At 37.0% G+C, this 25,392-nt stretch overlaps 1 protein-coding gene, 1 long non-coding RNA gene and 1 pseudogene across 2 annotated transcripts; 1 reads left to right on the plus strand and 2 right to left on the minus strand.

The window, feature by feature from the left end:
- Window positions 1-3,173: 3,173 nt before the first annotated feature.
- On the plus strand, window positions 3,174-7,120 carry LOC104212560 (probable isoprenylcysteine alpha-carbonyl methylesterase ICMEL1; annotated as a pseudogene).
- A 147-nt stretch (window positions 7,121-7,267) lies between these two features.
- Window positions 7,268-8,130, minus strand: LOC104212561 (uncharacterized). Its single transcript, XR_707382.2, has 2 exons — window positions 7,761-8,130; window positions 7,268-7,485 (listed from the first exon to the last, which is right to left on the minus strand). It is a non-coding gene; the product is annotated as an uncharacterized lncRNA (long non-coding RNA).
- A 9,143-nt stretch (window positions 8,131-17,273) lies between these two features.
- Window positions 17,274-18,880, minus strand: LOC138889510 (E3 ubiquitin-protein ligase BRE1-like). The gene is made up of 4 exons (XM_070172825.1): window positions 18,482-18,880; window positions 17,654-18,406; window positions 17,450-17,515; window positions 17,274-17,324 (listed from the first exon to the last, which is right to left on the minus strand). The coding sequence occupies exons 1-4, from the start codon at window positions 18,878-18,880 to the stop codon at window positions 17,274-17,276; spliced, it is 1,269 nt and encodes a 422-aa protein (XP_070028926.1).
- Window positions 18,881-25,392: the final 6,512 nt, after the last annotated feature.

Raw genomic sequence — 25,392 nt, forward strand, 5'->3', positions numbered from 1 at the left:
AAGCCTTTTTTAAAGTTCGGGTGTTGCATAAGTAAAGTTTTTGCTTGTGCAATCTGCAGTATTTAAGTAAAAGTAAGATAAACAATAAGCAAATATATATAAATATAGTATAATCAAGTAACTAAAAAAATACTTACGATATCATTTTGTAATAAATGATTATATAAGTGGTGAATGGAATTATATATAATGAATATGGAAAAAAGAAAAAAGATAGTATTAGTTTGAAGGAAATAAAAAATGAAAAGTAAATAGACGATAATAATATAATATAGAAGAAAGAGAAGATTTGGTGTAAAAAATGGTGTAATGATTGGAGTAAATTTGGTGTTACACCATTTTGGTGTGAAATTTGGTGCAAAAAATGGTGCTAGCCTTGGAGATGCCCTAAGAAAAAAGACCTCATCAAAGCTACGTAATATAGATCCTCAAAAACCGCAAGAATTTCAGGGAGTGATTATCAATCAAAGGAGAAATTGAAGCATATTAAATACTTGTAAAGAAAAAGAAAAAGAGAGTACCTGAATATAACAACGGAAAATAGATATATTCATGGAACAATTAGTATTTGAAGTGTTTTTGTGGGAAATGACTATCGAATGCCAAATTTTTTCGGGCTTCTTTTGCCAAATACAATTTAAGGCAAAAAATTGACCAATTCCTATTATGTGTTGTCACTTGGTGTCAGTGATTCCATATTAAAGCACATACAGAACTCCGAAAAAGAAAGAGATGCAGATTTTGTAATCTTTCTCTATTCTGTTTCTTGGTTACAGCCGAAGGAGATGGTGGATTCTCTAGCCCATATAAGATTCATAAGATGTAAAATTATGGGAAATGATGGGTAGAAACAACATAGAATCACGGGAATTATTTGTTTGGGATCTTTACACAAATAGCCGGTCAGATTCACTATAGTTGGTATATAAAGATTATATATTAATTATACACAATTATACATATTATACATTTGCCGGTTATTTTTAGTTTAGGTGAATAGGTGGGCGGCTATTTTGATTAATTAATTAAGAATGAGATTAACCTAAATAGCCTCTCACTCAATCGATTAAACTAAAAATAGTCAGTAAATATATAATATATGTATCATTCATATATAATATAATTGTATATAATCTATATATATTGACTAAAAAAGGTTATTGAATTCGGCTAGATATTTGCGTAAAAATCTCCTATACTACCTAGTTTGGTACTAATAATATAAGATTGAAGAATTCCATAGTCCTCATATTTCTAAGTTTTCAAATTGGCTTCATTTTTTTTGAAAGAAAATTAGCGCATCTACTCATTAGTGGTCTTGTTATTTATAGACCAACAAGGACACAATTCAATAGCTCTTGTTATTACCTCTCCTTTTCTTTATATAATATAATATTCAAGTTCATTTACTACTTTGTATTCAAGAAATGCTCACTTTCCTTTACAACTTTACTTCCATATATGCTCAATTTGGATTGTTCTTTGTAAGCCAAAATTCTGAATTCCTTCATATGCTAATAATCCTACTTTTAGGTTCCTTGAACCCGAATAACTACCAATCTCAACTAACTCAAAATTCTTTATCAACGTACATGCAATGCATGTATATTGTAGTCCTTGACCTTTTTACATTTTTGGTTTTAACATTTTAGTATCCGACATCCACTAACCAACTAATATAAATTTTCGTCGGAAAACTCTCGCTATCAAGAATTTCTCTATTCACACGAGCAGGATAAAGCTAGAAGCTCGAACATAGGTTCGATGAAACCCAATAATTTTTGCTCTAATCATGTATCTGTGTTAAAAAAAATAATTAAATATGTACAATTTTAAATACGCATAACTTGAACCTGAGACCTTTGATCAAGCTATCCTGCCACATCTTTCCTAATCTAACATATAAGTTAACAAATTTTAGAATTTATTTCCAAATCTTTTTTTCTTGGTTGCAAATTTAGCACCACATGAGATTTATAGTCTGTTTGGCCAAGCTTCTCCAAGCCAAAAACACTTTTTTTTCAAAGTTGAAGTGTTTGGCCAAGCTTTTAGAGGGGAAAAAATACTTTTGAGTAAAACAGAAGCAGTTTTGGAAAAGCAAAAAAAAAATAGTTTCTCTCCAAAAGTATTTTTTTGTAAAACACTTTTGAAAAAAATACACTTAGAAGCAGTTTTTAAAAACTTGGTCAAACGCTAATTACTGCTCTTTTTAAATTAATTAATCAAATACAAATTACTTTTCACCAAAAGTACTTTTGAAAAATATAATTTTAAAAAAAATAATTTTCAAAATAAGCTAATTTTCGGAGCTTGCCCAAAAAGACTATTATTATCATTCGGCTAAGAATTCTCCGCATGATAGTAAAACCTTAGAAGGAAAGTAAAAACAACCAACAGGTCTAAGCAAGCCAAACACGTATCAAAACAGTACATGTGGCATGTTCCATGTTCCCCTGCCCCCACCATTTCTTTTTCGAGCATATCTTTCTTTCCCCGGAACTCAAAGAGTATCTCTCAAGATTGGACATGCAATTTGCAAAATTCAGCTAAAAAGAAACAAACAAATTTTCAATGGAAAAAATTAAGAGAATCTTGATCTTTCTATTTTCTTCGTCTTCTGCAGCAATCTTTCACCATTCCCAATGTTCAGAAACATGTTCTGAATATCAACAAGGGTTGTGATGGAGTGGTAAATACTCCTTCATCATTAACTAAAGATCTCGAGTTCGAGCCCCTGGGTATGGAGTCACCTTTGTTAGAGAGCCCTTTATCCCCAATGTGGGACTTCCCGGTGTGAATCCGAATTTAGTCGGGCCCCAATGTGGGTAGCGGACATCCGGTGGAAAACCCAAAAAAAAAGAGGGACATGTCCTGAATTTAAATTTTACGGAATTATAATATATGTTTGCATATAAATTTATGTTACACGTTGAAAGTACCAAGTATTCTACGTCCATCTCTGCCAATGCTCTACTCAACCAACTTAACAGTCACGTACGCAACAAACCAACACAAAACCCAACTCATATTACCATCTTTTTTTGTTCTGCACATGAAATCAGTTATACTTTGCTGAATGCAATTAGCACAATGGCTAAGAGAAAGAACTACTTTTTCATCATTCCCAATATACTCAACTAACGTCTTAACAGTCACGTACACAACAAAAAAAAAAAACAACTCATTTCAGCTCATCAAACAACCATTTCTATACTCAATCTTGATTTCTTCAGATAACATTGTTTTTTTTTCCCTCAATGCAATCACAGAGTCTTCTTCCTATTTCTAACCCCTTTACACCCTCATCAACGATGATCCCAACAAGCTCATCTATTGCTGACACAATGTTACTCACATCACAGCCCAATATGCCTTCCACAATTGTTCTTGATCCTTGTACATTTGATGATGATTCCAAAATTGAGACCATACCCTTTATTTCTCTTAACCTGTTGCGGTATCTAGGGTAATCTTTTCTTCCTTTTGCTCTTATTTTGTTGTTTTGTTGCTCAGTTGAATTTGTTTCTATGGGTGTATGCATTGTTTTGTTTTCTTGAACATGTAAAGAGTTTGAACTTAGCTTCTTGTGTCATTGTGTTCCCTCTGTCTAGGAAAGAGCCTATCAAATTAATGAATAGAAATGTAAGTCTGTCATTTCTCCTTTCCCAGTTAGTTTATGTATTTTGGATATTTGAGGAATATAAATGAGAGTGAAATGAGAGAAGGCAACAGTTTTGGTCAGGAACCTCTTTTGTTTGTTCGTAGACTTTTTAGCTGTGCATATCCGTATAAGCAGTTTTCTTGTGATTGGAATATTTGTTTTGATATTGCACTCTAGATATAGAATGGAAAGGCTATTTGCTGTGTTGGTTTCTCACAATTAAGCAAAAGATGAACTTTGAACAAAAGCATAAATCAAGAATTTCCCTGCAGATATTTTCCCCACAAATCTTGATATTATCACCGAGTATATGTAAAGTTTCTAAATCAATTCTGGTCCTCTATCTTTATTCAGGGTAGGCTACAGATGGATCACCATGTTTCTTGCCCTTGGATGTTATGTTTTCCTACTTATACCCGGTTTTATTCAAGGTCCGGAACATTTAAGAATATGTTGCTGTTCGAAACACCTCACTCCATATTTCTAATGATATCAAAATGGACCTAATCATCTTTTTGGCATCAGTCTTCTTTCAGATTTCTGGATGTTTAGAATATAATATCAGTAATAAGTCATGACTTTATCTATTGCAGTCGGATATCACTATTTTTCTTCCAGTCAAGTACGTCGAGACATTGTTTATGGTGATCAACCAAGAAATAGGTACATTATCGATTTTAACACTCGTGCATTTTTATTGGCTATGCACTGCTTGTATTTGTCTTCATGCATTTATAACTAGCGAACATCCCATGTTGCAGGATTGATCTATACCTACCGAAAAACAACAATGGGCCAAAGCCGGTTGTTGCATTTGTAACAGGTGGAGCCTGGATCATTAAGTGTGTAATTAAGCCGATTGCTTCATTGTCCTTAAATGCTATGAATAACTTGAACAGTGTTCTTATTTGTGCTTTCTTCATTGTCCTTAAATGCTATGAATAACTTGAATAGTGTTCTTATTTGTGCTTTCTCTTTTGGTTCACAGTAACAAAGCCTGGGGTTCTCTTCTAGGTCAACAGTTGTCTGAAAGAGACATTATAGTGGAATGCATTGACTACAGGTGATCTCTGTTTCATCTGAGCTAAGTAAAGTGTTACTAATTGGCGACTTAATGTCTTCTCTCTTAATTTGCTTTATGCATAGTGAATATTTTTGTTGTATCAAATAAGGAATAAGATGTTCACTGTTTCATACACATATGGGAGCTAAGGAATTGTAGTTTAGACATGAAAAGAGGGGAATTGTTGACTACATGATACACATGTTATCTGAAATACAAAAACAACAGGGAACACTGCATAATTGTTTCCAGTTTTATGTTTACGTGCACTTTTCTGAGCTTATTGCACTCAAACAGGAGATTGTTTGATTGTCAAAAGGTCCCAAATGCATTTTCAATTCAAAGTATATACAGTATTTGTAATTTTTCATATATTATATGAGTGAATACGTGCTTCAAATACATTTTCAATATCTGTAATTTTTTCATATATTATATGAGTAAATACATGCTTCACTTTCACTTCCATCCATCAAGTCATCTTCTTACTTCTAACTGTAGCGCGTTAACTGTTCTCAGAAATTTCCCTCAAGGAACTATTAGTGATATGGTTAAGGATGTTTCTCAAGGAATATCTTTCGTTTGTAACAACATAGCTAACTATGGTGGTGATCCTAGCAGGTATAATCAAGTTCTCTTTCCACTTCCATTTTCTCATGAATTATTTATTATTTACTTTCATTCAATGTTTTAGTTTTTTTGTGATCTACTTGTAGAATTTACTTAATGGGACAATCCGCTGGTGCACATTTTGTTGCTTGTGCTCTTTTGGAGCAGGCAATCAAGCAAGCTGCCGAGAAAGAGAGAGATTCTTGGAGTGTCTCTCAAATAAAGGCTTATTTTGGTTTATCCGGCGGCTGAGTTCTTGTTCAAGTTCCCATTAATGCTACATGACCCTAGTCTTGAACAATTCTTTCTTAAGGTCATAGAACTACTAAAATTTCTTTTTCAACACTTGTGGACAGGTATAATCTGTTTAACCTAGTGGATCACTTCCATAGTCGAGGTCTATACCGTTCAATTTTTCTAAGGTATTTATTCAGTCTTATGGTAGTACAACTATAGTCAGACCTTTCTATAACAGTATCCCTATATAACATTCATTCACTATGAAAGCCAGTTTTTCTCGGAACCGATTTTTATGTTATATTGTCATAATATATGTCCTCTATGACAACACTTCACTATAGCAGCCAAAAAATATCGGAACAAACGAGGTTATTATAGAGAGGTTTGACTTTACTGCTTTCATTTAACAATTATATGGCTTACTGATGCATTTTCTTGGCACGTATACAGCATAATGGAAGGGGATCAAGGTCTGGGACGATATTCGCCCGAAGTAATGATACAAGATCCAAATATTAGGAATGTTGTTTCTCTCCTTCCTCCTACTATCCTTTTCATGGAACTGCAGACTATTCCATTCCTTGTGACTCCAGGTTTGAACCTCCCTTATGCAACTTTTTACTTTAATTATTGTTAACATCACAGCTGCTGCAGTTACCATTTTACTATATTACACTTAATACTTAATAGCGATTGAATTGTTTATCTTCAGCTTACTTTTACTTATTAACATAACTGAGATTTACAAAACGAAGTCTTAATTCTTGATGCTGATGAAAACATCGCCAAACGTGAAAATAGAGTATTTGTAACATGTTTGCTGAGGGTGCTAGCAGGAATGGATCAGGACTTCTTTTTTGCAATTTTGTGTTCTAATTATTTGCAGATATTGTCAGTACATTAGTATATTTATTGTATTCATATACTCTAAAATGAATATCTGAACATTTTATGCAGATTGCTAACAAGTTTTTCTTATTCCAGCAAAAGTTTTGTCGACACTCTAAGAGCTCTGGGTATCAAAGCTGAATGCATCTTATTAGAAGGAAAGACATACAGATTTGTTTCTTCAGGTGATTATTGGCTTATTCTTATCAATGCCCCTCTTTGTTTCTTCAGGGACAAAATTTCATGCACGTGTAATGGACCGATAAATGCCCTTAAATTAGATGCTATCTTTGCTTTGTTTGTGCCCATTGCCAAGTATTTTTATAGTTTCACCTAAATTTTGTGATAAATGCATTTGCCTATGGTGCTGTAGTTCAATAGTTGCAGCAGTTAATCTTTTCCCTTCTGTAGGATCCAATGAGAGGCGGCATAGATGATATGTTAGAAGATTTAACTTCGATTATTCATGGCGAAGGCTCTGAAACCATCAAAGCAAATGCACCTCCAAGAAAACGCCTTGTTCCTGAATTCATGCTGAAGTTGGCTTGTCGTGTGAGCCCTTTTTAGTTATCGCTATTCTTTTAGATGAATCGTTCCGTTTTCTCTTTAGATCATTGCAACATGCAAATGAGAAGAACAAGAGCTAGCTGTTAGACCTTTGAAATGTAGTTATTATTTCTGATGTTTTGATCAGTTAGACTTGATGATTTGATTAATTGTTTCAAGTTCTTTTTGAAACGGACTAATAAGGAAAGTGTGTCACATAAATTGATATGGACGGAGTATGTACGAGTAGGCAAGGGAAAGAATACAAATACGGGTATGAGATTATTCCATTAATAGGAAACCAAAGAGAAGAAAGTACAAGCCAGTGGTTTAATAACTATATCACTCATAAGTTTAAACAGCAGCCATGCATTTCATGATTAGTAACAGATCTGCATGCTATATATATTCTTCATCATACTCTTATAATTACTCGTCCTTCTTCTTAGTTCTTTGCAGCTGACTTGCTACCTGATGCCTAAAAAAAAAGAATCAAATTTAAATCAGTCAAAAAGAAAAGTAAATATAAAAAAAAAACTATATGCTACTCTGGTAACAAATATGAGTCATCTTGATTACTGACTTTATTTCGAAATAATTGACGTTTTAGAAAAATATAGGTCATCTATTATTTTCTTGTTTCCGGATCTTCCTTTAGTGTTCCTATATTAGTAGAGTATTAATTGAGACATAACACGTAATTTAGACAGATAAAATACAGATAATATGGATATGTGAGCGATGTTAATTGACCTTCTTCTTAGGCTCACGAGGCTTTTTCTGGGCCGATTTGGAAGCGGGAGGAGCCTTAGGAGATGCTTTCTTTGCTGGAGCAGATGGTTGAGTTCCAACAGGTTTCTCAGCTTTGAGTGATGCCATTTTTCTCTGTATTAATTCTCTCCTTGCACTAAAGTTAAGAACAAGTAAGATTTTGTACTAATGGCTCTGAGTTTCTAGTTGTGTCAAAGCACTTATATATATAGTTGTTGGCACGGGGACAAAGCGAACTAGTAACAACCTCTCTGCTCTCTCGGGATAGGGGTAAGACCTGCATACACACTACCCTCCCAAGATATTGTTGTTGTTGTTGGGGAAAAGGCGGACTAGTAAGGCATTGTCATCCTGTGAAATGGGAATAATAATATCAACATATATCAGAAGCCCAATTTGAAAGATGCTGCATCAGATGCTTAGACAAGGCATCTAATTTATTTCATTATTTAAGGACCAATGCTAAAGAATTTATGTGGAGTACTTCTTTTCGATATAATATTGGTATAAAATTCGCGGTATGATATATACTTCTGTCGCGAAGCAATTGGAACTAGAAGAAAGAATGAGGAAAAATTCTGTGTTCAGTTCCAAGTAGTAGGAGTATTTGGAATAATATCATCAGTTGGAAAATTACAGATGCTATATATCTACTCTCGTTGATGAGATGGACTGTCTTAATATGAAACCTGTGCCAATGCAAGTTGGCGAAGCATCTTGAGTGATGGCTATTCATTTAAGTCTTGGCGTAGCATCAGTTTGTACATTTTTGAATAAACCTGAATTATTATTCAAAGTTTAATAATGCAGTACATGTCATTTCATAATTCCGCAGGCACTTTGAGATAACTATCTAATCATTTTTTTTTTTTTTTGAACAAATGCATTTTTTGCAGAGTTTTAAGCCATATTGAATGTTTTCGGATTTTATCTAGGGGTATTTTTTTTCAAATTATATGTCCGAATAAAAAAGGGGCTAAATTTCGATAAATTTTAAAATTATGACTAATAGGGGCTATCCCAATGATTTACTTATAGGTTAACCTAGGGAAAAAAATTAGAAATAATTTAATTTACAACTGGTAATTGAAAAATAACCACAATTTCAAAAGTAATCGAAATTTAGCCTTCATGTAAAAATAAAATCTGAACAGAAACACACTTAAATTTTGAAAAAATTCCAGCATAACATGTTGGAATTCGAATTTTTCACATATGAGATTCCAGCATAATGTGCTGGAATTTTATTATGCTAAAGTTCCAGCATAATATGCTGGAAGATTATACGTAGGAGCTCCAAAATCCAGCATATTATGCTGGAACTTTCCGTATTTCAAGTAGGGTATTTTGTTCTAGATTTTATCTCTGTATAAAATAGTTTCTATTTTTCAAAAATTTTGCAAACAATGGTTATTTTTCTATTACTCATCCGAAAACTGGCCAGCCCATGCTATTTTCACGTTAACGTAGGCATTGGCCAAAGTAAGTAGAAATGACACCATGTAGTTACTTTAAAGGGATGTATTTAAGAATTAACTAGTGCGTTCGGGATTTTAATTTTTCAGTTCAAATTTTCAGGATAAAAATATCCTGATTTGTCCTGAAGTTACGATTTTTAATTTAAAATTTCAGGACAAATTTAGTACGGACTAATTCCTAAATAGCATTCATGAGAATGATTATCTGTGCACTTGCCCCTAAAGTAACCCATAAAATAACAGCCCAAATTCAACCCACGAGCGTGCCCAAACTTGACCTTCTATCCCTGTGATGTCAGTCATGTTACTACTTTGCAGGTAGGTCAATTTGGGAAGACTCGGTTGTGATCCATAGTTTTATCCATCGTACTTGCTCATTTAGCCCAAGTAAATTTTGGACAGTTTAAATAAATCGGCCATTCATTTGCTAGCTAGTTGTAAACTTGTAATAGTGTGGGTTAGCCACTTTGCAGCCCGTAGTTGAAAAATAACAATGGTCATGGAGTTTCAAATTTCACAAGTGAGAGTTCAGGATATTGTCATGGAACTATACCAATGGAATTTAAAACTATGACAACGACTATTTTTCAATTAGAAGACTGAAAAGTGGTTATTTATGAATTTTATCCCATTTGCCACCATATAAGTGTCCATCCCTCCAGTCAGTTTTTAAGCATATTTCTTATTCTCCACATGGAACTTTTGACAAGTAAGATCTGAAAATTTTCTTTTAATCTTCATATGCTCCATCTAGAGAAACTTCCAAATGTTTTTTACTACCAAATGCCAAGATAAAAAGCCACAAAACCTTAATCTATATAGGTATTGTTAGTTTATATGAGTCCACCAAACTATAGAGTACTTGATCCTCTATGAGTTTCCACTGAGAATACTTATGAAGCAGTAAGTAAAATAGACACGGGATTTTTACGTGGAAAAATCCCACTCAAGGGGACAAAAACCACGACCTATACTTGTAGGGTTTAACTTCACTAACTTGTAATCACACTATTACAAGCCACTTTGTAATGACTCTATTACAAAGATTTCAACTTAACTAAGTTGTGATACGAGTCCGAAACTGAAATGATGCCTTTTGGGCATAAAATACCTTTATACAGTTTAAAAAAAAGTTACATTTCTAACTAAAACGCAGTATTATACTGCATTTTACATTAACGGAAAACTTTCCGTTAATGTAAAACGCAGTCTTAAAAAGTTATTTTTAAGGGAAACACAATATAATACTATGTTTTAGGAAAACACAGTATTATACTGCGTTTCCCTATAAAATTGGGCCCACCAATAATAAGAGTTCTGCAGGACTGCAGAGAATATTTATTTTTTAGTGTAAATCGTATTATAATTCTACGTTTTACACTGAACGTCGTATTATACTATATTTTACACTAATTTTTGGACCCACCAATAAGTGTTCTGCGGATAACTGACATAACAATAATTCAAATACATAAAACGCGTGTTTGTGTTATAATAAATTAAATAATTAATTTTATAATTGGACAGAGTAATTATGTATGGGTTCCAGGTCCGATATTTGAGGCCCAGTAGCACCAAGCTATCCTTAATTATTATGTGTGTCAATTTCAACATTTTTAGAATTTTGTTAATTTTATAAATAAAATAATTAATTTTAAAATTGGGCAGAGTAATTATCTATGGGTTCCAGGCTCGATATTTCAGGCCCAGTAGCACCAAGCTACCATTAATTATTATGTGTGTCAATTTCAACATTTTTAGAATTTTGTTCGTTTTATAAATAAAATAATTAATTTAATAATTGAGCAGAGTAATTATCTATGGGTTCTAGGCTCGATATTTGAGTTAATTTGACAACATATATTAATTTGTTAGTTTTGTAAGTTTATTTTATAAATTAAATAATTAATTTTGTAAAGTGTAATTGGATAATTAATTTTACTACGCTAAAAGACTCTATATTTTACTACGCTAGAAGGCTCTATATTTTACTACGCTAAAAAGCTCTATATTTTACTACGCTAAAAGGCCACTATTCTTTAAGCAAATAAATAATCTAAACTAAATAAAAACAACAAACATATGAACATAACATTCACAAAATTACATATAAAACAGTAAAAGATATTTGTGAACAATTTCATTAACAATAAAAATTATTTATCAAGTTTTAACTATTTTTTGTCCCAAGGCTAATAATTCAATCCGGGTAAAAATAACATACAAATTTAATCGCAAACATAACACAAATCAACGTGGAAACACATTCAACAAAACAAATATGCATATGCTCTACGAGATTCGACATAAACTAAATCGAAATACCTCGATTTAAGTTTTTTGAAATATCGGAAATTCGAAATTTTGACTCCGAAAGAAGGAATCCAAAGTTTGGGTTGTATGTGGGACCTACGCTATTCACTTTTGTGTGACGGGTGGGGCCCAAGAATTTTTTTTAATCGCGGGGGGGGGGGGGGGGGCAGCAGTGGTGGGGTTGGGTTTTTTTAAAATTGGAGTCTGTCGTGGAGTTGGGGAAGACGAAGGATTATGTAGAAATGTAATTTTTTTTAACTGTACAAACGTATTTTGTGTAAAAAAATACGACATTTCAGGTTCGGTCTTACCACAAGCCACTTTGCCACTCTCTAGTTACAAAGGCTTTAACTTATGACTAACTCTAGTCACAACACAAACTTAGAAGGTTTGTGATTTTGGGTTTCCTAAAACACAGCTTCTAAGAAAGCAAGATAAGAATTACAATGAAGAACAAATAACAAGATTACAACTCAATTATGGATACACATAGACTCATTGTGAAACTGATCCTTTAGTGGAGTTGTCTTCTTGTTCTTGACACACTTGTGACTTCAATGCTGGATCAACACTTTTTGCTTGAGAGAATATCACTAAATGCTCAAGTGGATATCTTGTGCCTTGCACCAGGTTATTATACTACAAAAGACATCACAATGGTGATGTCAATTCTTGGTACAAGCTTCTTCACAATGGGAAGTGACTACCGCACTGTCTGTTGCACTGTTGCGTGTGCAATTGCGTTCCAGTTGTATAGTTGACTTGTACTTCTGTCAGAGAACACCAAGGGATCAGGTCCCTGTCGTGTTCCTCTTTATAGCAGTTCATTTGCTGAAGTTTAGACTGAACTTCATTCATTTGAAATGTGTACCAAGTGAGTCAGGTTCTCTATCCGGTTCTTAACAATAAGTTTGTTAGATCATCAAAACATAAGAAGCATAGGGCAAAGACATTGAAAACCCATCAATTTCCCCCCTTTTGATGATGGCAAACTTAGGTATTGATAGTATTTGTTTAGAGCGATGAGGTACCAGGAACTTCACAAGTTCCCCCTGACTTTGATTCCTTATTAATCAGATCCCTTATTTTTGCATCAATTTTGCACAAGCACTACTATCACAGTGCATACACTATCTATATCTTCCCCCCTTTTGGCATCATTAAAAATACACAAGCAGACAAACATCATAAAGAAGTCTAACACAGCCAACTCATGCCACATATGTGCATACAATATGATAGAAAAAGGAATCCAAAGGAAAACAACATTGTACATGCAAAAAGAGGAGCTGTTTCATTGATATTAACAATGGACTGAGCAAAACAGGAGCAGTAATAGTGAAATCCAGCATGCCATCAGCAAAAAGACAAATAAAAATAGAAATAGCAGCTACAAAACATCATAACAGAAGACACTGGTCACTAGGGGGTATCTAAGAGGCACTAGAAGAGGAAGACTAAGAGAGAGAAGCAGCAAGGGTTTTGAGAACCAGGTCCAGTTGGGCATTTGCAAATAGCTGCTCTTCAAGCAGTTTTGCGCGAAGCTTATCATTTTCCTTTGTGAGGCGGACAACTTCTTCATTAACGGAACCGGGTCCTTTAACCGCTTGACTGAGCTGAGTTTCTAGTATGCATTCTGAGCCCCTCTCAGAATAAGGTAAAGTACCTTATTAACTAGCTTAAAGAGAAGCTGATACTCAGGAAGTAGTACCTTCTTATGCACCTGTTCCCTTGCTGAATAGCTTGCTCTTTCATGATAGCTCTCCTAAAGTTGGCACCACATATACCTTTGACTGAGGACATTCCTTCACATGGAATCTGGAGAACCTTCCCCAATGCTGAAGCGTCAAGTACAATGTCTACTCTATTTACTAGCACACAGATGTGATCTCCCTCAACAGTGAAGAGAGATGCGTAGAAATTTTGCACCGCATCTTCGTACACCATAGGCATGTTCTCCTGAAACAAGTGCTCCCATTGCTGAAAGTCCACTATCTCCAGAATTTGCCTCATACCAGCCATCTCTGAAATTTCCAGGTCAAACGTACGACCCCACAAGACTTTCTAAGTTCTCAATCTCTCCTGCCAAAGACCGCTGTCACTAGGTATGGTCTTCAGAGAACCGGGTTCCCCTACAGTTTCCCATTTTCGTTTTCTAGATCCTTCAACAGACTTCCCTTTCCAACTTGCAAGCCGCACAGTATCTCCTTCCGACATAGCTTGCTCAACTATACTCATCTTAGACTTACTGCTACCCATCATGGATGTTCCACTTTGTTTTTTAATAGCTTCATCGGAAGCTCCATCCATAGACTTATGGATTTTTATAGATCGTTGTACTAAGGAACTGAGTTCCTTTAGAGCATATTTATCAACCTCATCCACTGGAATACTTCTGTCAGTCACAAATTCTCCTTGTTTTATTAACCTCTTCTTCCTTGTCTTGACACTCCTCTTACTTTTCTGCAAGGTAGACTCATAGCCCTCTTTCTGCTACAACCTGATAGTGGGTGACTTGGAAGAGGATTCTAAGGGATTAGGATAATCAAGAGGTTTCGGAGTGAGTTTATCTGGAAGAGAATCAGGTACTCCAGCAGGTTTTCCTGGGACAGTTTCATGGTTTAAAGACTCGAAGAGTACTATGGTTCTTTCATCGCCTAGAAATGGAGTTTTTTTCTCCTGATACTCAGACAAGAGATATGCTCCTTCATTCATCAGACTCTCAGCAGCGATAGCCATGATGTTATGCGCTGCTTCCTTTTCTGGTGATTCTATGAAAGCCACTAAGTCCAAAATGGAAGAGTTCAGATACTGCTTAGGATTATCCTCAGAGACCTCTAACACCTGAGAGGTAACACCTCCTAAGTGTTCTTTGATAAGATCAGAGGAATGAGGAGACATGGGGTTTCCAATACATGGAAGAGAGACAGGGTTTGACAGAAAAGGAAAAACTATAGGAAGTGAGGAGGAAACATGTGTGGGTAACAATAGCATTGGAAAGAGTGGAAGAGTAAATTTCTGGAGATGACTTTAAGTTAGGGAAGTGGGAGTGGTGTTAATGGTGGGAGAAGGAAGCGATTGTTCGATTGCCATTATAGGAGTATTTGGTAGGTAATTAAAGTGAGACAGAAATGAAGAGAAGATCACAAAGATACAAAAAGATATGAAGGTTCATGACTTGCTGTGGGGGTGAGAGAGAGTTTTATGGGAAGAAGGGCTAATGATGAGAAGAGAGAGAAACGGGGTTTAAAGAGTCTTGAAAATGGTGACAGGTTTGTGGGAAAACGTTGCCGTGTAAAGGAGATGAAGGGATTTGAAAGACATGACATGCAGACTTTGAAAAGTCGGATGATGTGGCAATTAAATTAATTTTGTTAACCTTTTTTGAGAAAGCATGCAAAACAACACATTTCTACTAATCTGTGGTACAAGAACCTGATGCCCGAACAATTGTTTTAAAAAAAGATTTTAGCAGCTCTTCTTTTGTAGTTCATTATTGTACCTTTAGCTTCTATGATTGTCATGTGAGTTTACCTGCAACAGTATCAATGTGAGTTAGGCTTGGCCAGAAAACACTTTAGCTAATTTTACCTGAAGGTGATTTTCATAGCCAACTGATGGAGAATTAGGTTCTCAATTAGGCTTCAATAACCCCAGCTTCACCCTGTTTCTTTCAAAACGTTCCCTAATCAAGGCTTTGGTGAAGATATCTGGAATTTGGTATTCTGTGCTGCAGAACTTCATACAGATCCACGCTTTCTCCACATTGTCCCTCAGAAAATAATGCCTCACATTAATGTGCTTGACCCTTTTGTGTTGAACTGGATTCTTGGCCAAGTTGAGTGCACCGGTGTTCTCACATAGAAGAGGCATACAATTAGTAAATACCCCAAAATCCTCCAGTTGCTGCTTAATCTATAGGAGTTGAGCACAACAGGTTGCTGCCGCTACATATTCTGCTTCAGCTGTTGAAAAGCCACTGAGTTTTGCTTCCTTGTGCCCCAAGAGATGAGACATGATCATAGAAAGTGAGTCATTCCAAAAGTGCTTTTCCTGTCCACAAGATAACCTGCATGGTTAGCATCAGCATACCTAATGAGATTAAGACTGACACCTGGAGGTAATACAGGACCAGGTCCTGTGTTCCCTTAAGGTATCTCAAAATTCTTTTTGTAGCCTTCAAGTGAGATTCCTTGGGATTTGATTTTTGGTTTCTATCTAGGATAGAAATACATAAAGGGCTAGGGAATTTTCGCCTTTTGATCTTGTCTAAATCCAGAATAAAGGGGGATGAAGCTTAAATTATGTTATCGAGTGAATGAGAGCTTTTGTGTTTCCAAATGGGGATTGAAATTTGGTTAGTGGAGGAACTGGGTAAATTAAGTGGATTTCCCTACACTCCTTGTTCTGCTACTTGTGGAGTACCTTGCACTGCATTTCCAACTGTTTCATCAGTTTTAGCGGTAGTAATTAAAGTACTAGGTTCCTCTTAAGCAGTGGAAGAGGATGTTGCATTGTCTTCACCTGTCTCCTTCATCTGACTCATCATATCATCCTTCCTCGTGAAATATCAATTTGATATTTCCTAGGGACCAAAAGTAGTTCATTATCTTGATCATCACTATTTCCTCCTTTGTTAGAGGAGGGTGTCTCGTTGAATAGCACAAGAACATTTTCTTTCACACAGTGTACCCTTTTGTTGTAGACTTTGTGGGCTTTGATTTGAAGGGAGTATCCTAGAAGGATTCCTTCATCGCTTTTTGCATCAAACTTCTCAAGGTGGTCCTTCCCGTTGTTGAGAAAGTAGCGTTTGTATCCAAAGGTTCTCAGATGAGTTATCTTTGGTTTTCTTCCATTGAGCAACTCATAGGAGGTTTTGTTTCGGGGGGGGGGGCTGATCATACATAAGTTCACCAAGTAGTAAGCAGTGTTTATTGCTTCTGCCCAGAAATTTTTTGGCGATTCCCCTGTCAATGAGCATTATCCATTCCATGTCTTCCAGAGTTTTAATCTTCCTTTCAACAACACCATTTAGATGTGGAGTCCTTGGTGTTGAGAAATTGTGAGTGATCCCATTTTCATTACAAGACTCATTAAATTTTGGCATTGACGTATTCTATCACGTGGTCAGATCTGATACGTGCTTCCTTCAGTTCCATCTCTACTTGGATCTTCCTGACAAGTGTCACACATACCTCAAAAGTCTCTTCCTTTGCTCTAACAAATAGTGTCCAGGTGAATCTTGAATTTGGCAGCTTACGAACCAGGTTCTTCTGAATCAGTTCATTTAGAAGTGAGAACCTTGCATGTCCCAATCTTTTATGCCAAGGATTTGCATCATTGTCAACTGCCTTCAAGTAGCTCATATCACTAGTTTGTAGGGATGTAAGGTCAGCGAAGTAGATGTTCTTGTTCTTTTGGCGACTAAGGCCACTTCACCGGTTACCAGATTGGTAACTGTGCACATTTTTGATAAGAACTCTACTTTGCTCCCTTTATCATAGATTTGAGACACACTCAAGAGACTATACCTCAGGCAATTCACATAACACACGCTCTCAATCGAGTGTGATAGAGACTTTCCATCTTTTCCAACACCGAGAATGTACCCTCCTTTGTTTTTATTTTATTTCCACAGGATACATTCCCTTTCATGCAGGGCTTTCAGTGAGATATAATCTATGGTATTTCTAGTCATGTGCTTTTAGCATCCACTGTTCATGAACCATTGCAGTCCTCTTCCTCTCACTATTCTCTGCACATATAAATCATGGGTTAGATTTAAGAACCTAAACTAGTTTGGGTCCCTTGTTATGAAAAAGGGGTAGATAAGAGCTTTTCTAGTCCATGCAAGCAAGATGCGATTTTTGCGAGTGGTACCTGGCCCCCTTTAGTGTTCACTTTTTCAGTAAACACTTTGTTTTGCTGAACAGATTGAACCCTGACCTGGCAATTTTCTTTAAAGTGCCCATTGTTCCCACAGTGGGTACAAAGCCAGTTATTAGGAACAGTGACATACTACAACCCTTACAGCTTGAAATTGCCTATTTTTCTAAAGTTCAACACATAGACTAGTTGTTTTACATCATTTAATTCCTTCTCAAGCTTGATGTGTGTTTCACTAGCTACTTCCTTCCCTTTCCCAATACTTACAATCTTATGTTCTGATTTGAGTCCCTCAATGGTTTCCTCTAGGTCAGTGATTATCACTAAAAAATCATCCCTCTCTTGCTCAGTAGCTGCAATTCTCTCTTCTAGAGTGTGCTTTTCATTGCTAAAGCCTTCTATCGTTTCCTTTAAATCAACAACCACTACAATCAAGTCATCTCTCTCATTTTCTACACTATTTATTTTTTCATTCAAAACTTCATTTTCCTTTTCAAGCTTAGCTATGGTCTCATTCAGATCCACTACACACACCACCAGATCATCTCTAGATTGTTCAGCATCTCCTAGCTTTATGGTCAAGATCTCCTTATCATTAATAAGGATATATGCATCAATTATAACATTTTCTAATGACCTTAACTTCTTAGAAGAGTAGGATTTCAGATTTCTCTGAACCTCCCTGAAATTTACCTCATCATTTTCATCCTCTTTGTCATTATCAGACTGAGACATCAGTGCAAATAATGAGTCATATTTCATTGCTTCAGTTTCCACTGCCATCATGGAGCTGTTTTCTACATCTGGTTCCCTTTCTGATTCACTGGAGGAGTCTCCCCAAGCATCAAGAGCCTGCCTCACAATGTTGTCAGCTGCACTTTTTCGACTAAATCGTTTGTCTGGAACCGGGTTCCTTTTTGCTGCTTTGTCAGAGTTTTGTTTGTATTGCTCCTATTTCAGAAGTGGACATTCTTTGATGAAATGCCCTGGCTTTCCGCACCTGTGACAGAGATCATTGTTCCTTGCCTTACTTGAACTTCCCCTCTTTAGTATACCACAATTTCGTTGAACCATCTTTTGAAACCTTTTAGTAAGATATGCCATATCACTATCTTCTTCACTTGAGCCACTGTTTTCAGCCCTGAGCACCAGGTTCTTTTCTTTCTTTGGCTCTTTCCTTTCACTGTCTTTCTTTCTTTTCATCTCGTATTTCTTCAGATTACCAATCAGCTCATCCACAGTTAGAGTTTGTAGATCTTTAGCTTCAGTGATGGCATTCACCTTACTTTCCCAAGAACATGGTAGAATACTGATAATTTTCCTTACAAGCTTGTTTCTAGGAATAACATCTCCAAGTGAATGAAGCTCATTTGTGATGGATGTGAATCTAGTACGCATATCCTGTATAGATTCATCATCCTTCATCTTTAATAGCTCGTACTCAGTGGTGAGCATGTCAATCTTAGACTATTTAACCTGAGTAGTTCTTTCATATGCGGTTTGCAATGCTTCCCATATTTCTTTGGCAGAATCACAAGCTGAGACTCTGTTGTACTCATCAGGTCCTATACCACATACCAAGATTTTCTTGGCATGATAGTTCTTTTCTACGGCTTTTCTATCAACATCACTGTACTTTTTTCTGTCTTTCGGAACCATTAGTCCAGTTTCTCCAAGCTTTTTCATAGAAACATGTGGACCATCAAAGATGATGTCCCATAGTTCTGAGTCTTCGGCCATTATAAAATCATGCATACGAGTCTTCCACCAGCCGTAGTACTGACAATTGAATCTAGGAGGTCTATAGGTTGATTGTCCTTCCTCAAAGTTGAGTAGAACATCTATTGAGATCCTTTCTAGGTGTTAACCTTTTAGAAAGAACCCGCTCTGATACCAATTGTTAGTTTATATGAGTCCACCAAACTCTAGAGTACTTGATACTCTATGAGTTTCTACTTAGAATACTTATCAAGTAGTAAGTAAAATAGACACGAGATTTTTACGTGGAAAAATCCCACTCAAATGGACAAAAAGCACGACCTACACTTTTAGGCTTTTAACTTCACTACCTTGTAATCAAGCTATTACAAGCCACTTTGTAATGGCTTTATTACAAAGACTTCAACTTAACTAACTTGTGATACTCTTACCACAAGCCACTTTGTCACTCTCTAGTTACAAAGGCTTTAACTTATGACTAACTCTAGTCACAACACAAACTTAGAAGGTTTGTGATTTTGGGTTTCCTAAAACACAGCTTCTAAGAAAGCAAGATAGGAATTATAATGAAGAACAAATAACAAGATTACAACTCAACTACGGATACACATAGACTCATTGTGAAACTGATCCTTTAGTGGAGTTGTCTTCTTGTTCTTGACACACTTGTGACTTCAATGCTGGATCAACACTTTTTGCTTGAGAATATCACTAAATGCTCAAGTGGATATCTTGTGCCTTGCACCAGGTTGTTATACTACAAAAGACATCACAATGGTGATGTCAATTCTTGGTACATGCTTCTTCCTAATGGGAAGTGACTGCTGCACTGTCGCGTGTACAGTTGCAAATAGTCACTTTCTACAGTTGCGTTCCAGCTGTATAGTTGACTTGTACTTCTGTCAGAGAACACCAAGGGATCAGGTCCCTGTCGCGTTCCTCTTTGTAGCAGTTCATTTGCTGGAGTTCAGACTGAATTTCGTTCATTTGAAATGTGTACCAAGTGAGTCAGGTTCTCTATCTGGTTCTTAACAATAAGTTTGTTAGATCATCAAAACATAAGAAGCTCAAGACATAGACATTAAAAACCCATCATGTATATAATCCAGGGACGTTAGCCAATAAGGTGGCGCATCTCTTTAACAAGGAATACTATTTATCTTTTTTGTAATTTTTTTGCCTTTTTTTCATTCTTAGTATATAATTTAAATACATAAAAATAACAAATAGTTGTTAGGGCAAATCAAGAGTTGCAACGGATGGCTATACGACAACTTCTTAAAAAATAAAAAATTGAAACCAATTAATGTCCGATTTACATGAATGTATACCTGCACATTCAAAATACGGTATTCTGTCCATTATTTTCCAGTTTTTTTTGTCATTTACTTTCAACCTTTTTACTAAATTAAAGTTATTTTCCCGTAGTATAATAGGTTCATGAGGCGATGCTAAATCTGTGCCGAAAGGTCGAGCACCACCAAATGTTACTGCCTACTGGTATCTTTGCATTAGTTTATTTTAAAAATTGATATTTTTGTTTAAAATTGATATTTTTTTTCCTGTTATAAGCAATGATGACCCAAGTAATTTGTAAACTGAAATAATTTTTCCCCACAAGTTTTGATACTTTTAACATTAAAAAGACACTCGAAACTGTATGAGTCAAAATCAGATCAGAGAAATTCGGCACGCAGAGAAAATAGGCTGAGATCGGGCAGGTCGAGGTCGGACAGTCATCTATAAGATCGAGGTCGGGCAGGCCGAGGTCGGACAGTCATCAATGAGGCCGAGGTTTGACAGGCTGAGGTTGGACAATCATCAATAAGGTCGAGGTCGAACAATCATCAATAAGGCCGAGGTCGGACAGTGATGAAACAACTAGTTTGCTTTGGAATCCTCAAAGGAATATTCCCTCTAATTATACTTTTTTTAGGATTTTCTATGGATACCCCTTATAAATAGGAAGAGAGGACTTCCCAAAGGGGGCTCTCTCCCTCTCTCTCTCTAGAAAATTGTAAACACACTTCTCTAAAGAGATTAGAGGATCTGTGATCCTATACCTTCATCAGATCCAAAAAGGGTCCTAACGTTCTTGTATTTGTCTATCATTCATCTTTATCAAATAAAAGAGGATCCGCCTCACTCAAGATTGGGTGAATCTTTTCCTTTATTTACATTTTATTGCTATTTAATGTTATTTAATGCATCTCTCTTTATACTATTAAATCTAGCATAATCACTGCCAATATTTATACTCAACTATATTTTTCTATTCATATTATTCATCTCGGATCTAAAATAAATTATCCTTAACTAGGATTTACCCTCCATCCTCTTCTTTAATTAGATTAACAAAAAAGTCTCATACTTTTTTTGGTCAAACAATTTGGCGCCGTCTGTGGGGATTTTCTAGTTAAAATTTTAATTTCCTCTAGACCTAAATTCGATTCTAGTTCCACTTTCCTTAATAAATATCTCATCAATACCATTCAAATCGAATAATCACCTCACCGATTTGCTTCATTTCTATTATCACCTCACCAATACATATATTTATTGACATAAATGTTATTTTGGGAAGGTAAAATGAATTTACTGACTGCTACCATCTTTACTTTTGGTTGAACTCTATGATTACCTACAAAAAAAGGAAAACAATTTGCTAATTAGGAAAAGAAAAAGAATTAAAGAAAATGGTGATGAAATGACATCTTTTACTTTTTTGGTATAGCTAGTAAGATGGGAAAGCAGGAATTGAAATGAAAAAGACACTCAACTACCTCAGTGCTTTGGTAATATGTACAAAGTAATAACTCACAACCAAAAATTAGCGGCAGCATACTATCTTTACAGAATAGAAAGAACCCCAAAGTGCCAGATCCTTGATTGCTAGCTTTTAAGAATGTATTCACTTGCTGCCTATCTTGCTTGGATGTTAGCTTATGACTTCCATGTACTATTTTCTGTGGGAAGAAGCATCAAGGTAAATCAAAAGCGAAGGACCAAAGCTTTCTTGTTATTATCTATTAAATTGAGCCTCTACGTTCCCGGCGAGGAAATTGGCGAAGACGATGGTGCCGGAAAGTTTGTATATTCAGACGTCCTTGTGAAGATGAATGTCGGGATTGTACTTGATGAGGGCTTGCTTTCTCCCTCTAAGATTTAGGGTGTTTTCTGCATATATTCCTCTTTAGGGTGTGGTCGCTCCTCTCCACACGTCGATCGATCAAATCGAGGTAACGAACGCTTTCGTTTTATTTTAACTGACTATTTATCTAAGGGGAATAGAAGCAGGAATTAAGAGAACTGGGACTCACCCAAGAAATGCAGAGGCTGAGCAAAACTAGGACTCCCCCAGAGGACACCCGAAACTCTCCAAAAAAAAAGAAACAAAATCGAGTACGCCAGGATCCGTTCCGATGTCTACAAATAGTATGGTAGCCTATGATTCACCAAAGAGAAGAGTTCGACCTCGCTCGAATTACAATGGGTTAACGTTTCAACGTCAACTCGAAATAACACCCCTACGGCTAAGGGCCATCGTCAAAGAGAGGAGGTCAACTGTGTGCAGTGAAAATCGGAGAACCGATTTCCCCCAACGTAATGCTTCGGAGAGTGACCCCGGAAGCACGAGATCTTGGGTCGATCGTCTCCCTCGAAACCTGTCGATGCCCTGCCAAGAATAAACATCAACCAAGGCCCCAACTAACGTAGGAATTCCCCGAGGAATGCGCTCGAGGTCGATCAAATCTATTCAAGCGGCTCGATGCCAGCCCTCATGCGATGTAAAACTAACGGGCTATCACATCTCATTCTTTTTTGTCATACTAAGTATTTTGTACTAAGTTTGGGTATCCCCTTTCTATAAAAGGGGGGTCGCCAACATCTTGCAAGGCAGAGCTCCATTGATCCTACTCAAGTGCAAAATATCTTCTCTCTCTTCTCTGATTTGCTTATTCCCCTTGGTTCAAAGTCATTTATCTTCGGTCATTCTCCTTACCACTTGGTACTGACCCGAGGCCACCCCGTATTCATTGCATCTTAACTTGTTCTTCATTCTATAGCTTAATACTAGCCGAAAAAGAGACCTATTTAATTATACCTTTAACTGTTATCCCATCCCCGGTTATCCCTGGTAGTTCGAGATCGATATCAACGCCGACCCCGAGGTCCCATCGACCATCTCTACACTCGGATAACAGGCCCCTTTGGTTTGATTACTGCCTCGTCTTAGCTCGTATTTTATCATTATACTTCACGTTCTTAGCATTAACTGCTTTAACAACTAGCTCGGGAATAGATCACGTATTTTTAGAATCCCATTTACAAATCTAATTGTTGTTACCATTTTCACGGTAAATAGTTTGGCGCCCACTGTCGGGCTAAAAGTAACAGTGATGATTTTCTTGCTGGTTTCGTCACACAAACACACATTATCTTTCACACTTTTTCTTGTCCAAGATCCTTTGATTTCAGGCCAAAATGTCCGGCTCGTTAAACAGAGTTGAGAACGACAACCTCGAAAATCACAAGGAAAATGGCGTGGCTATCCCAGCCGTTGGAGCTCCTCTGCGGAATCCTGATATCGCTCTCGGACCGATCCTAGCGGACGCAGATTCATAGGACACACAACAAGTCGACGAAACTTCTCATACGGATAGGAGCGTACGACACAATGACCAACAGGAAGCACAAAAAACCCCGGCCTGGGAAGAATAGGAAGTTAGTATTCATGTTATTTTTGAGATGTTACAGGCACAACTGGCTATCGCTCATCTACAAAGCCACCCAAGAACCCCCAACACAGCGGCACTAGAGACGGCTCCTCCTACCGAGCAAGTACTCGAAAGGTCAAGCAACAACGGATCAGTGGCTGATCCCACCATTGTAAAAATGCTCGAGGACCTCACTAAAAGGATCGAATCAGGTGAGAAAATGATTGCAGCCAACGATAAAAAAGTCGAGACCTACAACTCTAGGGTCGATCAGATCCCAGGTGCGCCCCCAGTCCTCAAAGGTTTGGATTCAAAGAAGTTCATTCAAAGGCCGTTCCCCGAGGAAGCGGCCCCGAAGCCCATCCCGAAAAAGTTCAGAATGCCGGAACTCCCTAAGTACAATAGTACCTCCGACCCTAACGAACAAGTTACTGCTTACACCTGCGCAGTAAAAGGCAACGACATAAAAAACGACCAAATTGAGTCTGTGTTGCTGAAAAACTCGGAGAAACGCTTTCAAAGGGAGCCATGATATGGTACCACAACTTGGCTCCCAACTCCATAGATTCATCCACGATGCTAGCAGACTCCTTCGTAAAAGCACATGCCAGAGCCATCAAGGTGGCAACGAGGAAATCCAACATTTTCAAAATCAAGCAAAAAGAGAACGAGATGTTGCGGGAGTTTGTATCCCGCTTCTAGATGGAATGGATGGAGCTGCCACTAGTCTCCAACGACCGGGCAGTACAGGCCTTCACCCAAGGCCTGAACGAACGAAGCTCGATGGCTTTAAAATAGCTAAAACAAAATCTAATCGAATACTCGACCGTGACCTGGTCGTTCGTTCACAACCGATACCAGTCAAAGATCAGGGCCGAGGATGACCAGCTGGGAGCCACTTCAGGCTCAATATACCCAAATAGACTCCTACCAAAAGAGACGAAACCAAGCAAAGAAAGGTACCAACTGTACCTTGAAGACAGAAGGAATGCCCCGAGGCGCAACCTACCCCACAACGATCGTTCTATAGATCGAGGACAGGACCCTCGGGGGCTCGTTAACAGAACCAGGTTTGATCAAAACATGGCGCCAATGAACGCGCCCCACTTATCAGAATACAACTTTAGCGTCGACATATTAGACATCGTGTTCGCTATCGGCAAAATCAGGGATGCCAAATGACCCAAACCAATATAGTTGAACCCTTCACAGAGAAATTACAACTTAGTGTGTGAGTTCCACAACACACATGACCACAGGACCGAGGATTGCCATAAACTGTGAGAAGAAGTGTCCCGGGTTCGGGAATTCCTTAGCGATCGGGCCAAAAATCAGTTCCGGGACAGGGAGGGAACCAAGAAAAACGAGGCAAATGAGTCACAACACGTCATCCACATGATCATGGGGGGCGTCGATGCCCCGTAGGAACCCATGATGAGGAAAACAAAAATATCCATCACCAGGGAAAAACAAACTCGGGGATATATCCCCGAAGATGCC

Source organism: Nicotiana sylvestris, chromosome 4, assembly GCF_000393655.2.
Source record: "Nicotiana sylvestris chromosome 4, ASM39365v2, whole genome shotgun sequence".
In the NCBI taxonomy this organism is placed as follows: domain Eukaryota; kingdom Viridiplantae; phylum Streptophyta; class Magnoliopsida; order Solanales; family Solanaceae; genus Nicotiana; species Nicotiana sylvestris.

Coding starts and splice junctions, on each gene's coding strand:
- LOC138889510 (XM_070172825.1), bottom strand. CDS start 18,880: ATGAAGGATGATGAATCTATACAGGATATGCGTACTAGATTCACATCC. Junction 18,407..18,481: donor AGAGGGGAAGTTCAAGTAAG/GCAAGGAACAAT, acceptor CTTCTGAAATAG/GAGCAATACAAACAAAACTC. Junction 17,516..17,653: donor TTGAGAAGGAATTAAATGAT/GTAAAACAACTA, acceptor GAAAATTGCCAG/GTCAGGGTTCAATCTGTTCA.